The 18,847-nt window shown below is 38.3% G+C and overlaps 1 protein-coding gene across 2 annotated transcripts in view; it reads left to right on the top strand.

Annotated features, from left to right (window-relative positions):
- Window positions 1–18,847, top strand: part of BEGAIN (brain enriched guanylate kinase associated) — a gene marked incomplete at both ends in the record, with an annotated part of 169,643 nt that overhangs the window by 38,974 nt on the left and 111,822 nt on the right. For both annotated transcript variants that reach the window (XM_080618858.1, XM_080618857.1), the window contains one exon: window positions 6,482–6,510. In XM_080618858.1, coding sequence (XP_080474984.1) covers window positions 6,482–6,510 — 29 coding nt within the window. The remainder of the gene's footprint in view (window positions 1–6,481; window positions 6,511–18,847) is intronic.

Below are 18,847 nucleotides of genomic sequence, written 5' to 3'. Positions count from 1 at the left end.
TTCAAGATTATTAACCAGAATGAAAATTGTATTTTAAAAAAGTAGCATTTTAAAAAAGAATTCTGCCAGTTTAAAAAGAGGTTCTGGAACTCTGGAAGAAGTTTTTTGACACATCTTGTTGCAAATACTTGTTAGTGATTTTGAGTCAATAAACAGTTTTGCCTAAATGATAAAGGCATTTGTAGGTATTAACAGCAATTAGGAAGCTCATACAAGAACTGCTTTATTTATAAGCATAACAATAGAAACAGGATGAAATTTAATGCAAAGACATCCATATAAAGATTTCATGTTGCGCAGCTCCTTATTTGGAGGCAGCACAGAAACAGATCTAGGTGTATTGTTAGACTGTAAAACATCTATGAGCCTCCAATGTGACAGAACCATAGGAAATCTGAGACAAGCCTTAGATGCACTGCAGATATATTTTCTTTAGAATCACTCAAGAGTTCATATTAGTATGCAAGGTACTGCCAAGGAGTACACGATATACAGCTCTGATTACCAACTTTCAAATCAGATTTGAGTAAATTTGGAATACATCCAGAGAAGGGATATGAAATAATTGAGGGAAGGGAGTATAATCTTCTAAGGGCAGTTAAAGAATCATGTCTTGTTTTTCCTCTTAAATCAGGCATCTCTTCATAAATGCATATGGGAATTTAAAAAACAGGGTGCAAGTAATAAGCATTAAACATAAAGTTGGTATAAGATCAAACACACATAAACTGATCATACAAAATCTAATATGGTTAAAATTACCCTCTGATTTCAATCAGTTTAGTAGTGTTTGGGAACACACAGAAGAGAAAAATTTCAGCTCTTTCAAGATTGAACCCAGCAGCCTTATGGACATCTCATAACAGACTAGTGGTGGTCTGGGGATGCACATTGAGGTGTGACGTGAGAATTTTGGATGCTCAACTTAGTCATCTGCTCTAAGAAATAAAAAGACAATTTATTTATTTCTACTGAGTTGGGTCCATTTATGCCATATCTTTCTTGTACACAGTTAGCCACAAACATCTGATCTTCCATTTATCACCTAATTTCGCTGTGGAGGATTTCTTCTTCCACCTTAAAAAGCATCAGATGTTGGTCCCAGACATGGAGGCAACGTTGGGTGCTGGGAAGGTGCAATGTTACTTTTGGTGGTGTTGAGAGATTTGTTATTCCGTACTAGTTGTTACTTATCTCTAAACTGGTTGACAGATGGTTTTCCTCATGTCAGACATGCAAAATCCACACAGCTTAATGAAACTCCAATTCTTTATGTGATTTTCCTTTTTTCAGGGGAAATTACCCAGTGATCCCAACAAATTCCTTATCATTGTAGGAATATAGGATATTAGTTTAAACTGATTTTGCCTTCTTCCCTAAGTGTCAACCTTTTATGTATTAGCTCTCTTCAAATGGTCTGAGAACAGTGCAGATGTTTCATGGACCATGATGTGGAAGTATGATTGGAGGAGATGCTTTCTGAACAAAATATTTATTACAGGTACAATTGTGGAGAACTGGACTCAATTTTGTTTGTATCTTTATGACAATTTAAGGGAAGAGTTTTACAGAGTCTTCTTTCAAAAACATCAATTAGATACATTCAATACATGAAGACAAATCAAATGCAGCTGGATGCTTCCTCCAGTTCTATTGAAGTTTCTATAGATTAAATTTTAGTCTTTCTTCAGGCATCACTTGAGTGGTACTTCAAAGCCTAAAGAAAAAATGTCTAAAAATTGATAGAGTCTAATTAAAGAATGATTCTATCAGACTACATAGTCTGCAAATTTTATTAAATCAGATATTTTACTCTTGAATCCTATAGTAAAAAAAAAAGGAAAATGGACACGGTGGTTACTATCAGAACACTTTCGTAGAACTGCAATCACAAAAGAAATATTGAAGTGAAATAGTTGTGACTGAAAATATGTGGTAGTTAACAAATATGCCAGAAGTCCAGAGCACTTTAGCTGTGAATGAACTTGCATTTACAGCTTTCCTTACCACAGAAATAAAAGCAACTCCTGCAACACTAAACAACAGTAACTTTCTTCTACACTTTTTTTCTCGTACATTTGGTAGCAACTAGCCAACATACCAGTGCAAAACCACTGAACATAGTGGCAAGACAGATGAGCACTGAGCCAGGCTCTGAGTCCTGTCCCTCCCTCTAAAATGAAATGTCTACTACCAAGAAAACAAAAATAATAAAAAAAACCCCAAATCTTCCAGGATATTCCTTCTTTTTCACACATACATTTGGAAGATGCAGAAGGATGAAAATTAATCCCATTATCTTAGGGAGAAGGAAATTTCATTAGACATCTAAAAGATCTACAATCTCATGATTACTTGTTCTTCAGAAAGTAATAATACAATAAAGGTTATAAAACATAAACACAGTATTTTACCAGTGCAGTCACCATGTGAATTGAATAGAATGATATATAGACCATCAACATGACTTTTTATTTTATTTTAAATTGTATTGATTCAATAATCAACATTATAGACACCGATGATATAACAAAAGATGAAAGAACTAGATCACCAAATGAACTCTTACGTATGACTATTTTACCATTGTCTTGAGGTTGTTCGACTCATTAATCAAACATGGAAAGATAAAAAAATTAGGGGTTCACAGTATTTTTCATTTGCTTTCCTGACTTAAAAACAACTCTAGCTTGTCATGCTGCCTGAAAAAGAGTAACCATATTCTAAAGAAAAAAAAGCTACAGTAAAATGCCTTGCGGTTTCCATTAACAGCATCCCTGCTTTCATTCAAGCCAACAAATTACTTTGTTCTCAAAGAATATCAATGTGTGTCCTGGGTTCAGCTTAAACCATGACAACCTGCAATCTAGAATAGCTGAGAGAAGGAAGGGGGTAGAAAAAAAAAAAAAACCCAGGGACAACTGATCTGCTTTTTGAATACCTGCTCCAAAATGGACTTTCAAATGCTCAGGGCTTCCAGAAAAAGAGTCTTGACAGTTGTTCTGTGTTTTGTACTTCTTTTCTTCAAATGCTTGGAAACAAGTCAAGTTTCTACCAGTACTCTAAGACATTGCCTGAAAGTGCTTCTAAGCAAAGCTGCCACATCAAGTACTTACGTAAAAAGGAAAATCTTCAGACCAGTCTTGGTGGTTTAAGTGAGCGACTGTATATGGAAACGTGGGATATTGAATTACTGCGGCTAAAGGTTTTTTAAAAGCAAAAATTATTATTTTTAGGCTGATTAAATAAATTCTTAAGTCACAATGCATTGATATTGTTTTAAAACCAGGTATTTAAATGACATCTGATATTTCTGTAATTAAAGGTAATTACTGATACTGATCTTAATTAAAAGTAATTTATTAAAAAATATCTTGTCGCTTCAATTGCATTCCTCCATTCAGGCATCAAGAAGCACTTGAAATGAATCAACCCACTAGCAAGCAGCAACTTATGAATGAATGACATACTGTAAAGGACACTCTTATACCAACTTTTACTTCAGTCTTTCTTCTTCAAATAGGTCCCACAAGACTTTCAAGACAAGGTTGTCCTAAAAGTGGTCAATTCTGGGCTGTTTAGAATATACTTTAAAATCAATTCAGTAGGATATTATGAAGATACAAAGATAGGAACCTTCATAGAGAGCAGTGGAAGAATGATGTAACTCTGAACTTCTACATCAATGGTAGGGGCTTGGCTAAGAAATAGTAATTTTGTCTTAGTGAAAGTATCACCTTACTGGAACAAAGCTGTTTCAGAAACCCACACTTTAAAAATAATTTTGAATTGTTAAGGCTTTTGAGGAAAACAGAAATGGAGAAAAAATAAAAAAGGAAGAAGAGGAGGAAGAAGAAAAAGAAGAAGAAAAAAAAGAGGAAAAACAGATTGATGAAAAATGATATTCCCAAGGAACACAATTATCTGAAAAAAAAACCTGCTCTGGATGAAAGCTAATTTTCTACAGTTAAATATCTTTGTTTTCACCATCTCAAGTTCCTATATGCTCATTAGACTCTCTAGACTGAAAGCTAGGACATTCCCCAAGGAACACAGACTCTATTCTTTCTGTGTGCTCCTATATATTTACTAGAAGTGGATCCCCATCAAAAGAAGTAATGGAGCAATGCAGCCCAGAAAGGGCTCTGACCTGGGTCAGAACATCCTCTTCTCTTCAAGGAGGACTGAGCTGAACCCATCACTTCCACATCAGAGAGGAGCTCTCTTTTTGCTGCATAAGCTGTGAGGAATAGACAGAGGAGAACATTCCTAATGGTGCAAAGGAGAAATAGCCATGTTTCACAAAACAAGCAGCTTTTACTGTGAGGAGGTGAAAAAAAAAAGCACTACTATTACAGGAGAAAATAAAAAAAGAGGGTGTGGGGGGGGGAATAGTTCATATGGAAGTAATTGCACATTGCTTTAGTTTTCTGGTTTGTTTTGGTGTGAGGCATTTGCTGAGCCTTTTTTCCCCACTAATTTCCTGTCGGGATTGGCAGCCAATGACTCACCTGCATTCACAGATGAGTACAGCCAGAGAGCCAGCCTACAGCTCCTCTTTTCCATCCTGTGCTTTAATCACACAAAACAACCCCCACCCCAAACCCATGAGTACAGCAATTCTTAAAGCACTAGGCAAAAGGAAGGACAAGTAGCTTTCCCTTATGTCTGTAGATATTGCCATAATAGAATGACTGAAATCAGATATTCTAATTAGTCTATCTTCATGGGTGACTCCCATAGCTTAAAGCAAAGCAATAGCCCTGGAGAAAGCTATGAAACTACGTCCAGTCTCCCCAAAATGACAGGAACATGATGATTAGAGCAGTTTTTGAGAGGTCATCTCCGGAAAGCCAAACTAGCAAGTTCATGAGACTGCTAGTAGCTTCCCACGCCAAGGTAGAAAGCCCTTGTGGTTCATTTTCTGGTCAGCAATGTTTAATCTATTTCCTTCATATTGCGGAATGCACATGGATAGCTATAAATTCGAGAAAGCAACTATGTGTCTCTAGCTTAGATTTTTAATCTCAAAATCTGGAATCTATCGTGGATAGCCTTGTGCTTCCACCAGACATGCAGGGACCATGTAAACTTGCATAACATCTGTTACCAGGAAGCTGAGGAAGGCTTTTCCTGCACCTGGCCTCTAGTGTATCAAGTTATGGTGAATGCCTAAAATCCTTAATGTATATAATCAGAAATTATCCTGAAAAAAACCCCATCCAATAGGCAAATCAAAAGTAAATGAGAAGAAGAGAAAATGAGTGACCCAATGAAGAACCAACAATTTGTCATTTGGGATGATTTATTAGGCAGTTTGACAATTTTCCTGCTGCTTAACTGATCAAATTTGCATTTCCCTATTTTTAATCTTATTTTATTTTTATGCTCAAACATGATTGTTAGCCATCAATCTGTAAGGTTTAAAGTGTTTGTAATTAATGGCAATACCTTCAGCATAAATAAGAGATTCTGTGATGCTGGGATTTATCTGGCTCTAGAGATTGCAGGACCACTTTGAGTGCTCATTCCTTAGTTACAATAAAGTACGGCCAGGAGGACTTAAGGGATTCTGTGCCAGTGATGTGATAAAATGAAATGGAAGGAGATGTTAAGGATCTGCACAAAATAATGCTGAAAAAGAAAACAAAGGGTTAACAAGACTATGTTTTGATATAAGTAATGGCAGAGAGATTAATGAGTCTCTATGCTATAGATAAGTAGGGATTTACAGCATCTGTTCAGCAAAAAGAAGTCAGGCAGGTTAATGAAATGACCGGGTGTGTAAGGATTCAGTGTTATAGGAGCTCCAAGCTGCTGCCAGCGGATTAACGGGAGCCTATCTGCAGCAGGGCAGAGGAGCCCAAGGAGTTACAAGTTGCAAGCTACAGCGTGGAGAAGGAGTATTGAAAGGGTTAACGAAAAGCCTCTCTGTATTGAGATGCTAATTGTCAAGATAGTGCATTACTTGAGGAAACTAATTTGATTACACAAACTCCCAATAACGAGGCAAGATTGTGCCCCTTCCATCTGCCAGGCTCCGCGAGAAATAATGAATTGAACTCGGGATTCACGTGTGATGAAGTCACTGTCGTTTTCCAGCCAGCAGGGCATTGCTGCCATGCCCACCGTGCAGAGGGTAGCACTGCATTTCAACTTTTCCTCGGAAACCCAGGAGGCACAGTAACCTGTTACTTGCTGCTGCTTGCTTTCTTTTCTCCCTCCCCATTTTCTGCCTCAGCGCTACAACTGAGTCATTCTGTTGCCCATGGCTCATGGGTATACAGTGCTCCTGCAGCATGCTGCATTATTCCCCACTTCATCTGTCAATGTTATTTTCAGCTAATGCAGATGTGGGGTTCGCTTATCTTCGTTTTATAGACACTTGTCGAAAACCATTTGGAAAGCCTTAACTATGCATAAATCTGCAGAGTGAATGTTTTCTTTCATTCACTTGCTCCTATTATTTGATTTCTTGTAGGCCTCTGCGGCAGAGATGGAGAAAATAAGGTAAGTGAGACAGTTTATTTACATCTCATTAGAGAGAAGAAATATTCTGTTGCACAATGGACGATACAGGCACTTGGAAAATATTTTGCTTAATACGATGTGTAAAATGCTGTATTGCATGATGATGCAAGGGAAGCTGTGTTTTAGAGACAAAAGAAAAGGAATGTGGTTATTCTAGTAAATCTTTTTTGCAGGGGTGTTGATTCAGAAAAGATGTTTTACACACGAACACTTTTTACTGCCAGATGCAGAGGATATGTGATTATATAAATGTTGTAGTCACTTGTCCGTTTACTGCAAGAGCCTGCCATTCCATTTAATGAGGAAAGTGGATCAATAATTCATGAAAAAGATGAAGAAAATATAGGCTGGACTTCAAAGCATCAAATTACTGTGGTCTGTTTCAATATAATGCTGTAACATTGGTGTGCAATTTTTGGTTTATATTGTATACCAGCCAGATAAATTTTGTCTCCTCTGTGTTTAAAATGTTGTCATACTGTATTAGTTTCTCAGTGCATCTCTCTGCTTTAAGCAAATAGAGATGGCTTTTATAAACATAAGTTTTCCATCTCATGTCCGAGTGCAAGTCTGCTTTGGGGGATACTGCTTTTGTGTATGTTGTTAGGACAGAAAAAGAAAGAAGAAAGCATTCTAGCTCTTTTTAAAAAATAAATTAAAAAATCCTGTCTATTAATAAGATCTCCAGGTATTATCAAGGTGATAAGTAAAAGCTGAACTTCTTATTACCCTTCAAATACTTTATGGATCCTATTTTAATAATCCAAAACACTGGGCATACTTTTATTTGGTTTTATTGGACAAGCCCAAATTCCTTCTCCGAACGTGGTGACTCAGTTTTGTTAGTGACAACTGTTGTCCAAGCACAACTTTTTAGATTCCTTGAGTTTGGAATGGCTATCCTGAGTTATTAGAAGTGCAAAAAAGTTCTAAAATTCTGTAAATAACAGGGGAAGAATTGACAAACGTGAAAAAAATGGAGATGGGACCGAGTGTTTAATGAATTCTGAGGTGGAAATAGAATCCTGTTTTTCATTTGAGAAGGAAGAGGTTAAGTCGCTTACAATGGACTTGAAGATGCATGTCAAAGTTTCTAATAGAATTTACTTATAAAGTGCTTCAGTTATAAATTTTTTGTACTGCCTCATGATGACGAAAGGATTATAACTTATGAGCTGAAAAAAGGCCAAACCCCTGTGCAGTGTATTACGGTTTTGCATTTATATAAGCAATATAATGTTAAAGCTGTGAGTTTTTCCTGAGTAATGACTGAGAAAGCACCTGGTATGTGGTCCTGTGTTTATTAAAAACTCCAAATAAGATCACCTATGATATTTGCCTACTCATGTCATGAATTACTGTCTTAGAAGATGCAAGCAGACATATATTTACATGTTTGCTTGATAAAGATGTGCGCATAAGCAGAACGCAATACAATGCTTGTAGTATTTTCCTGAGCATGCCTTGGCCTATGCTTTTAGTAGACAAGCTCTTTCCACATTTGGAATAACAGGCTGTAAATCCCAGGAGAATGAGCTCAGGAATATACTGAAAAAGAAATAATTTGTTATGACAACAGCAAATAATCATAAAGCTTTATTGTCCTAGCACCCTTATTTTGCAGGTGTGAGGCATGCATCAGCCTTCACCTCAGTACTCTTTGAGCACTATTGAGATCATAGAATCATAAAATCATACAATGACTTTGGTTGGAAGAGACCTTAAAAGATCATCTAGTTCCAATCCCTCCTGCCATGAGCAGGGACACCTTCCACTACATCAGGTTGCTCAAAGCCCCATCCCACCTGGCCGTGAACACATCCAGGAATGGGGCACCCACAACTCCTCTGGGCAACCTGTGCCAGCGTCTCACCACCCTCATAGTGAAGACTTTTTTCTTAATATCTAACCTAAACCTAATCTAATCTATCTAATGCCCACACTGTCCCACTGAAGGAAGTAGGAGTTTAATTATTAACTCCAACAAGCAAAGGGTCAGCTTGTGTCAGGAGTTTGTCAATGAAGTTTTCTGTTTACAATTCTTATGTGTAAAAGTTGCTTTTGACAGACATTTGTCCCCATCACTCAAGACAGTGCAATGGCTCCCTGCACTCCTAAGCAGTGAAGCAAGCTGGGTTGGGGGAGGTTCAGCAGGACTGATGACAAAACCTGAGATGCTCCATCCCAGACTTTTCCAGGCTCCCCGTCTATAGTCATCATTATGGATGCAAACTGACTGAAACAGTAATAAAATACAGAATTATTATTTTAAATACCTGGTGAATCGACAAGACCTGAGAGAATCAGATTTTTCCTGAACCTATTCAAGTCTGGCACCCAGGTCAAAAAGAAATTACCTTGTCTTTTAAGTACATTGGCTTCGAAGAGGCCATGAAGAGAATTAGTCTGAACCTTGAGGAAGGAAGAAAAAAAAAAAAACAGAGGGAACAGGACAGGCCAGGAAGAAAGTTTTTTTTTTTTTCCTGTTACACATAGAAACTAGTGTTAATATCACAGGAAAAGCCATTCCCACATAATACTTAGATTTGTTTTGCCCTATCCCCTGAGACCAGTTCTTTCCCACTCTTTTTGCGACCAGCTGAGAATGTGCCATCCCATATCAATTAGGATGGTATTGGCCCAAGGATTAGAGGTGAAGCCTCATCAGCTGTGGAACTGGGCTGCACAGAGGGTATGAGACTCCTGCAAAAAAAAAAGGGAGGAGAAGGGGGTCTGGAATTAGCAAAACAAACAAACTAAAGCCTTATTAAAGGAACAGGAGAAGAGGAACAAAGTGGATAACCACAGGACAACCTACACAGCCAGGCTGAAAACCCTCAGGGTTAGAAAAATCCAGGTTTGTATTCCACAATGCACTTCAAGATAAGAAAGTCTTTTCAATACAAAGAACATGTGCAGAGATTCACAATTTTCAGAGGAACTGTTCTACACTAACAGTCCTTGGGGGCTCCTAGGATGAAACACTTTAAGAAGGCAGCTCTGGAAGTCTTTGGGTGAGTTTGCACTTTCTCCAGCCCAGTGCATCTGGGGCACTCCCAGGGACAAATGTAGGGGCAAATGTAGGACCCTGCAAAATTGATCCACTGATCATTGATCCACATGACCCATGCTTTATTCAGCCCCAAGTTCACTGAGCCAGGGCAGCACAAGAAATAGTACAGTGAACTAATACACCTCTTACTCTTACATTCCTTCATTCAGAATCTAGCTGGAAAGATGCAATTCTTCTCACATAACAAAGTAATAATTCTCCTTGCAGACCAAGGAGCTGCTGTGATCTGCAATGTCACATCCTGTCCTTTTCAGCAGGAGTTTGCCATGACAGTGTTACAGGTGGAAAGAATAATAGGAAGCAGAGGTTATCAGTACTTAGCCTGGCACAGAGACGACTTCCTCTAAAAGTGGAAACATGCTATTTTGTGCTAAAACTCCAACTAGACGAATCAGTTACTGCAGTGAAGTCTTCACACTGTGAACAATTCTTAGTAGTACATAGTGTTTATAACATCTCAAGGTACCAATATATTAGGCAGGAAGTAAGGCTAACTACTAATCACAAACCTCTTGAGGACCTGCACTTATGTAGGTTGGCTGTGTATGGTTATACAGTCACTTTAAACATTAATTACTTCTGACTACAAGCTTTTAAACACAGTTTTTTAGATCTAGTTCTTTTTTGTGTCTATAACAAGGGTTGAAAACATTACTTAATTAAATTTCAAATATACCTGTACTATCTTATTTTGAACTCTTTGGTGTATGTGTTCAAGAGAAGCACATGCCTTCCAAGGCCTTGCAGATCTGTACTCTGGAAGCCTCTCCTTTAAGTCAGATCGAATCCATGTCATGGCTAGATGTGCAAATGACAGACCAGTTCCACCACATCTCCTGTACAAGCTCCTGGTAGCTTTTGCTTACTTCCATTTAATCCTACTTGAAATACAGGTTATAATATTTAATCTTTCAAGTAAAAATTACCTAAAGTTTGACATAAGGCACCTCCATATATATATATATATTTTTTTTTTACACAAGTATTGACCAAATTCTCAGTGTTTCTTACACTGAAGAGTAGCTCACTTCATGCAAAATGCCATTTAAGGTGACAGATACTGTTCAATAGAAGGTTTTTCTTTCTTTAAATACGTTCCTAAAAATTTCAGTGACAATTCAGAAACTCTATAAATCAGTATTTTAGTTCTAAACTTTCAAGATGCACAATAGGCTGAACTGTGTATCCAAAAGCACAGAAAACAGGACATTTCATCACCAGCATCAGCTGCCAGGCTCACATAATTAGTGTTTGTAAGGAAGCTGACTTTCTACTTTGCAATGTAACCATGATATTCCGCAACTGAGGATTACTTTATTTTAGTAATGTCAATAGTGGCACTTTACCAATCACCCAGTCATCTCTGATAAAAATGATCCATGTCTCAAGGAACCTCAAGGCAACATCTTAATTTGATTGTAATCCTTGTTTCAAAACATATGAAAACAAAGTGATTTGTTTTCACACACAGCTAGTAGTAAGGCAGCAGCTCAGTCCAAGTCTTAAATTTTTGACTTGGACTTTTCTCAAGTATGTTTGAGTTCATCTGCAAGAATGAACTAAGTAATGCACTAAGGAAGGAGCATCAGTGTCTTCAAAAGGAAGATCAGAGGCATATGCAGTCCTAGGGAAAAGCTTCTGCAGCAGTTTATTGAAACTGTGAATACCTTCCAAAATGCCCAGTAGATCATGCTGCTTTTCTTGCACTTGGTATATATATAGTGCTCTTCATATGCTAATGAACACACTGCAATCTCGTGCTATCCCCACCTTGGTTTTGTTCCTTCACTCAGACTGTATCTATATTAATTTTAAAATTACTAGGTGAAGAGAAGGAGAGGGGTTTTTTTCCCCCAGAAGTCAACCAACAAACATGGCTTACTTCACCCTAGGTCTTGTCTTCACATCCAGAGCTGGTATGCTGGGATCCACTGCCTTTTACAGTGGCACAATGTCACAGGATAGCAGCTGGGCTGTGCAAGCAGCAGCTCCAGCATCTTCTCAGCAGTGTCTGCAGGCTTTAGCTGATACTGGGGCTTGAAACTCTAGCTGAGGACACAGGTAAAGAAAAGGCACAGGGCAAGCTCAGAAGAAATAGAGACACAGGTAAAGAAAAGGCACAGGGCAAGCTCAGAAGAAATAGAGCATAGGGAAATACTGGTGTGATGTGACCCCATAAACTTGGAGTCATTAAAACTTATGGTAGAAAAGCCACCTAGCTGGGTGAATGTTGGGTCCACGTTGAAAAAGGGAGGCAAAAAAAAGAAAAGGAAAATAGAGCTGCCTAACATATTCAGACAAGCAAAGCAGGTTTTCATTTTATTCTGCTTTGCAAGATGTTTTCGTCTCCTAGGCAGCCCCAGCAGCAGGACAGCCCTGCAGTGCTGTTTTCAGAGCATTTGGTTTGTTCATGCTGCCATCCAAGGGGTGAATACAGCACAACTAAACCACGCGTATCTCTCCCACTGAGACTATGCTCAGCTTTAAGTTTGGTGGTTGTCAATGATAACCATGGGAGCAATGAACACATAAGGATATATTCACAGCCTCAGGGGAACTATAGCCCTGGAACTGGGATCAGCTGGGCTGAAGAACTATGCTGATCTACTGATACTAACACTTCTGAGAATGATAGTAATGCTGTCAGGGGCACAATATGCTAGTGTAGCCCATCCTAAAATCCATCACACTTCATGTCCACTATTACTGCTACCTGTGCTAGTCAGTCAAATCAGCATGACTTCAGCTGAGGCAGGAGGGTTATTGTTATGTTGTCCTATAACCCTGTGCATTGAACTGCTGTCTGCTGCTTGAAAGAAAGATTATAAGGTAGCAATACTGCTATGGAAGGAATCATCTCCAGTCACCCACTGTAACCAGTATTGTGTTATAATATCTTTTAGCTCTAGATAAATATTCACTGGATACTGTGTCCAGCAAACAAGAAACATGACAGAAACAGGACAAAACAAATTGAATGAAACCAGGTATAGGTGTGCAAAGTGTCCTTCAGGGAAAAGTGGGAGCTGAGCAAACATCTGAAGAGACCAAGGAAGTGGGTAGGAGGAGATGAGCCATGCCATCGACTGTGAGCTGCAGTGAGTCATGGGGAAGAGGCTGGACCTGGGTGACACCAAGCTTACAAATAATGCTCTGCCTACCCCTTTCTTGCAAGGCAAAGGGCATCACTGAGTAATACTATATGCTGCTCAGTAAAAAAAAAAAAGGGTGCATATTTGACAAATATTGAAAAATGGGAAAAAAAAAAAAAAAGTCCATTTCTTACAGTGTTTGTAATTATTTCAAAACTTTATAGCTTCCAGAACAGTTTCTTTTGTTATTGGGTCTCCACCTAAGTTGCAATGATCCTTGATGGTGAGGAAATTCAAAGGTGAGAAAATTGGATGCTCTCTGCCTTCCCCATTATTGCTAATAGAAACTAGGCTTCAGTTAATGTAAGTGCTTTGACCAAAGCTACTGGGGGATATGGGCTGAACAGTGAAAGCAGCAACTTACAAAGCAAACAGTGGCAATGAGTGCAGCAGTAACAAAACCATCTTCTAATATGAAGATTATAAGAGGTTCCAAGCTGCAAACCCCAAATGGTTCAAGGGCAGTATAGTTTTTGAAACACACTTGAGTGTGCTCTGTTGTAAAATCAAATACAATTTGAATGCTTGCTGCTGCTACACTGCACAGACTGATGAAAGGAAGGAGATAACTTGTCTGCAAAACTTTATTACAGACTTCTGCAATTGCCAGCTCCGCTGCTGCTGGCATGGCTTAAGCAATTTAATTTAACAATCAATTCTTGATTTACACACAAGTGACTTTGAAATGCTTTCAGATAAAAACTCTGTATCACCACATTGATTCAATGTTCTTTAAAAATCAAAAGCATCTGAAATATATCAAAACTATTAAGCTTTTCACATTAAAAAAAAATTGAAGGGATGAATTGTTCTTAATGTTTTAGTGATAACCGAGATCCAAATTAGCATGAAGACAATATGGCAAAAAATGGGCAGTAGAAAGTGAGCTATGATTGTGCTTTTAAGAATTCATTAATATGAAAGTTGTCTAATTTACAGAGCTCTCAATCTCTAATTTACAGATCCTCCTCAAGCAGGATCATAAGTGCCTGTATCTCCCTGCTGGATTTCATGTGTGTGACCACCCTTCCACACATGTACAGCTCTTGTTATTCAACTCTTCCAGGAGTAAAAAGATCCACCTCATTGAACAGTACAGAGTCACTGCTCATTGCTTGGTTGTAGTAATGCTCATACTGGGCTAAAAAAGGCCTCCATTAGCATGCAGTTATATTGCCTCATGACTACCTTCATATACACATTTGTAAAGCTCTGAAAAGCATTGAGAAATTGAGTTTTCATCCTGAACTTGCCCAGCTTTCACCCTGTCAGCAAAACCATATCTAAGAAGTTCAGTGCGAGAACATACACACACCTCATGCAGCAGATTTGCAATGGGGAAAATTGCTAGGAGGGCAAATGGTATTTGGGAGTAATATTGTTAGCAAAGCAGTAGTTGACTGACTTGCATGACATACTAGCACATCATGATTACACAAAAGCTATTTCAGATACTTGGAGCAAAATGGTTACTTTGACTACCTCACCTTGATTTTGCCCATTATTAAAAGAAGGAAAAGAAAGCGTTGGAGGGTTTCCTAGAAGAAAAGGGGATCTTCAAACTTTTTCAGGAAGCTACTGGGCTCCTTGGGGAGTCCCTGCTGTGCTACAAAACCCCTCATGTTCACAAGAAATTCTAATGACCCAAAACCTCCAAATTGCTGCCCTCTGTTCAACAAGACCAAGTTTTGCATCCATGCCAGAGAAAAGACTTTTAACATTGAAGTTTCTATACGAATCAAGTCAAACAAGCTCATTTTATGCTCCTGTTATCTGCAACTACTGTTTAGACAAGAGGATCAGTATAAGGAGCTGCTCTATTTTTAGGGCCTTCCAGGAGCTATACTGGAATTCCCAGCAAAGAATGGCAAATTAATCTTTTCCCTTACCACCCCCCAAGAAATTCTTGCAGTAGGCAATTTGAAGAGATAAGCAATCAGCAGTCCTCTTTTGTGTGTGTTTCTCTTTAAAATGTATTAAATCTTTGTGCTGTTATTTAACTCAGGGATCCTGGCTCAATCAAGGTACTGCACAAATTAAGATCGTTTTCAATGCTTTGTCTGTACAGAGTAGTATACAGATAGAAAAAGAAATTGTCTATATACCTGTATAATTGGTCTTACTGCCAAGAAGTCGTACAGATGTAGGTGCTTAAAATGACATTTAAATAGCACTAAATTCAAGGCAAATGACTTTGCACATGCATATTTAATGAAATTTGGAACTGCTGGGTCACTTGCCCTTTGAGATATTATTTCCTCATTGTATGAATTCCATCTCAGACCTGTAACAAGAAAGTAGTATTTCCAGGGAGTTAAACCAGAAACAGTCCAGACAGACATGTACAAAATCTATTCCAAAACTTCTTGCAGATTTATGAATTGCTTAAAAATAAATATTTTGCAGCTCTAACCAATATACTTAACTCAATGGGGAACTGATAACAAAGTACATTCACGGACAGAAGCACATCGGGAGGAGAAAAGTGCTGCTTTCTATAGGGAAATAAAGATTTTTAGACTGCATACAAACAATCTATAGCACTGAAATAGTTCTATTTCAATTCAAAATAAATTGTATGCTTAGTTTTGTCTCTCAGCTTGTGAATAGCATTGATATTTTTTCTTGTATTTGCATTCCAATTTAGATTGATGAGACACCAACAATTAAAGAGTGAAAGATCAAGTGAGTAAAATACTCTGAAGACTCTATAAAAATGAGAAACCCAACAAACTGGCCCAAAGCAATTCAAGTAGAGTGGTGAAAGAGCAGCAATAATATTTAAGTAAATTTCTTGGAAAGCAATAGCATAGTTCAACACATAGGAAACTTTGATTGTCCTAGTCAAAAAAAAAAAGCAAGAAGCTTTCATACAAGTCCAAATCGGCCTTCAGTCCTATGCTTTTCCGGTGCTGAATTCATAGAAAAGCTCTAGCTAAAAGGGGTGCATGACTGGCCTGGCTTATTTTTGTCTGAATCTGCACAGCGCTGGTCCTAGTCCTCCCACTCTGCCATCTTTTTGGAGCCTCACAAACACAGTGCCAAGCAGAGCCACACTGGGAAGTGCCTGCTTTCTTAACCCACATCGGCAGTGCAACCCTGCCAAATCTGAGCATCAACAGTTCCACTTCTTTTTGATCTCTCACAAGACTTTAGGAAAAGCAAAATCTTCCTGGCTTATCCCTGTCTTTACTGTACCAATGCCACCAAGTGCAATGGGCATGAGAGGCAGGCTTCTGAGATTTTCAGGCATGCTTTGAAATGTAGTCTAGGACAGCCCAGTTAAAGCCAGTCTTTGCTCTAGAGACCCAGATATTTGGCAAGCTTGCAGGGGTGGGCTGATAGAAAGCCCCATCCATCATTTATTTTGCTTCCATCTTCTCACTTGTGGAAATCACAGCAGCACCTTTGCCCTGCAGCTAGAACTGACATGGTATGTGCTGGAGACCCCTTGCTAAAATGACATACCTAATTGTGGAGTCTTCTGAAGCATGTCTTCATGTTTCTTTAATCCTTCACAAGATGTCGTGAGTTTGTGCCTCGGCTTTATGGCAGATGTTATTTATTAAACTCACTACAGGGAACCAAAAGCAGGCAGGCTCTAAGGAGGACAAAGCCCTCTCCAGTTCCATGTAAAGGAAGGGTCAAATTTGAGAGTCCTGGCTTTTCCATGAGGAAGGTTAATTAGCCCTTTGTATAACTCAAGGAGTAGCTTTGGCAACAGAGCATATGGGCCGGAGAGGGAAGAAGTGAGTCAGAGAAGTCTGACATGGTTTCTTTGGACCAAATTTAGCTGACCTATACTGTTTGGTAACAAAGCAAATTCCCCGCCCCCTTCCCTCCTTCTCAATCTACAAGAGAAATCACATCCTAAAAGTCACGATTTCTTTTTTCTGACAAATTAAAAGTATAATAAATTATGGCACTAAACAGATAGTCTGCTAACAAATGTCAGTTTAGAAGAGTAAAGCTGTGTTATCGACTGCATATGGTGCAAAATTTCTAGACAACGGGTAACTTACAACAACAGGAACATTTTTTTTTTTTTTCTCCACCTTGACAAAGCTGCTGATGCAAATTTTTACAGTAACTGTAGACTTCAACTTGCTTTCCTTTAACTGTGCTATGCTTTCTAATTTGACAAAGCCTCAGCAGATTCAGTTACTAAAACTGACGGATTTCACATGCTGTGAGCTTCTGGAGGGTTTTCTTTACAAACCGGGACTGAATATCATCTAACTGTAAAAGAAAAAAACTTCAGAGAGATGTCCCATTAATTCAGGTACAAAGTGCACTTGGAGCCATTTGAGAGAAACAGTGCTAATCTAACCAGTTTTGCTTAATATGCTTAGCTTTGAAGAACGTTTGTTCTCATCTAAAAGCATTTTTTTTACCTTTCTTTAAAAAAAAAAAATAAATAAAATTGCAGCAATAACCTTCCCATAGTCCACTGTGGAAAACAACTTTTATGATAACCTAGGAACATGTAGCAGATAAGTGACAACAGCTACACATTACTTGGATTCAAGAAACATGGAAAGCTTCAGTAACTGTTTAGATAGTAAAATTCTAATGAATGCTTTGCTAGTAATACAATGTGGACTGGAGTTCTCCACTGTGGCTATGCAGTTGCTTTGCATTCTCACCTCCAGCCTCTGAATTGCTCTCCAAATCCTATCGCACAGTAAAAACAAAGTTTACGAGGATTTTCATCTTGAGGTTCCTATGGCACTGAATTACTAATTATCATGGCACACAGAGCAGAAGTTCTGATTAAACTGCCAACCTAGATTTGTAGACCATCCCATCTCCTTATTCATCATCTCTATATACACAACATTGGGAAGGCATCTTAAGATATAAATAGGCATAGATATGGTTGCATGCTGAATTCTAAGTAACTGAATGAATCCATTACTGTATCCTTGGAGGACTCAAATTTTTCCCAGCACTACAACTCCTTTGTGAGTGTTATCTACCTCATTATGCATAGATTAGTTACACTACATATTGGTTTGCACAGACCACACAAGCTGAAAACAGTTAACTACAGTTTTGTAGAGAGATTAATAGAATCAGAAAGAGACTTAAGAAAGCAACATATTATTTTATCTAAAGGGCAATGTTATTTATACTTTTTTACATTAATGTGAAGAACAAAGCACTCGCGTGATACTCCCATCACTCATCTAGAGTGTTGCCCGCTACAAGTCTGCAGTAACTGGAAACATAACTGCTGTATACCTGCAGCACGGATCAATGGTACAAAGCTACTAAACTATTTAAGATTTCCAAAACCCACTTAGAACTTGTTTCCTTATACTTTTGTTATGGGACATTGAACTGAAGACTAGTTAACTACGGCTTTCACAGTGTCAGAAGGCATTGGTATTAATGACAGAATTGGTATTAATTAATGGCAGATTGGTATTAATGGCAGAATCTGTAAAAAATCAATGAAAACTGTTATCCCTTTACTAATAGTAGCTCTTTTGCAGAAAGCTGTTAGTTGCATTTTCTATTCTTACCCTGACTGTTTCCTCCAGCATTAGAAATTAGGGCATTGGTTTGCAGAGTCATGCCCTGATTGCCAAAATTAAGGGCAATTATAAAATGGAAAGGCAAAGTATAACAGGTCACAGACTACACATCTGCTTAAAATGCAGATGGTGAAGGTGCTGCCATTACTCAGTTGAAAACATTGACTGAGGTTAAAGTTTTTGAAGCATCCAATGATCTTGCTATAGAGATAGGTTGCAGCCACAGCCATTCAGATTCTTTCTGAAGCACTGTCAAAGTTCAAAAGATTTTTCCTCCCAACCCCCCCTTTTTTTTTGAGCACTAAGTCGCAAACTTCTGTCTCCTCAGGGGAAACCTTTCTAGAGTAGAGTAATGAAGACTTTCAGATAGAAGCTGGCAATTTTTCACGGGCAATGTGCCAGACTATTTTTTGTTTCTAATTTAAAGTTTAAATATGTTGGTAGACAACATTGAGAAGCTGGGAGCCACTGCCTCTCACAGATGCTTCTATCAAGATGCTGTAGATCCCAAATCCCAGCTCTGTGCTGACTCTGTCAGACTTTAAGAAATC

This window comes from Psittacula echo, assembly GCF_963264785.1.
Source record: "Psittacula echo genome assembly, chromosome: 5".
Lineage (NCBI taxonomy): Eukaryota > Metazoa > Chordata > Aves > Psittaciformes > Psittacidae > Psittacula > Psittacula echo.
This window is presented reverse-complemented; position numbering and strand designations above follow the sequence as displayed.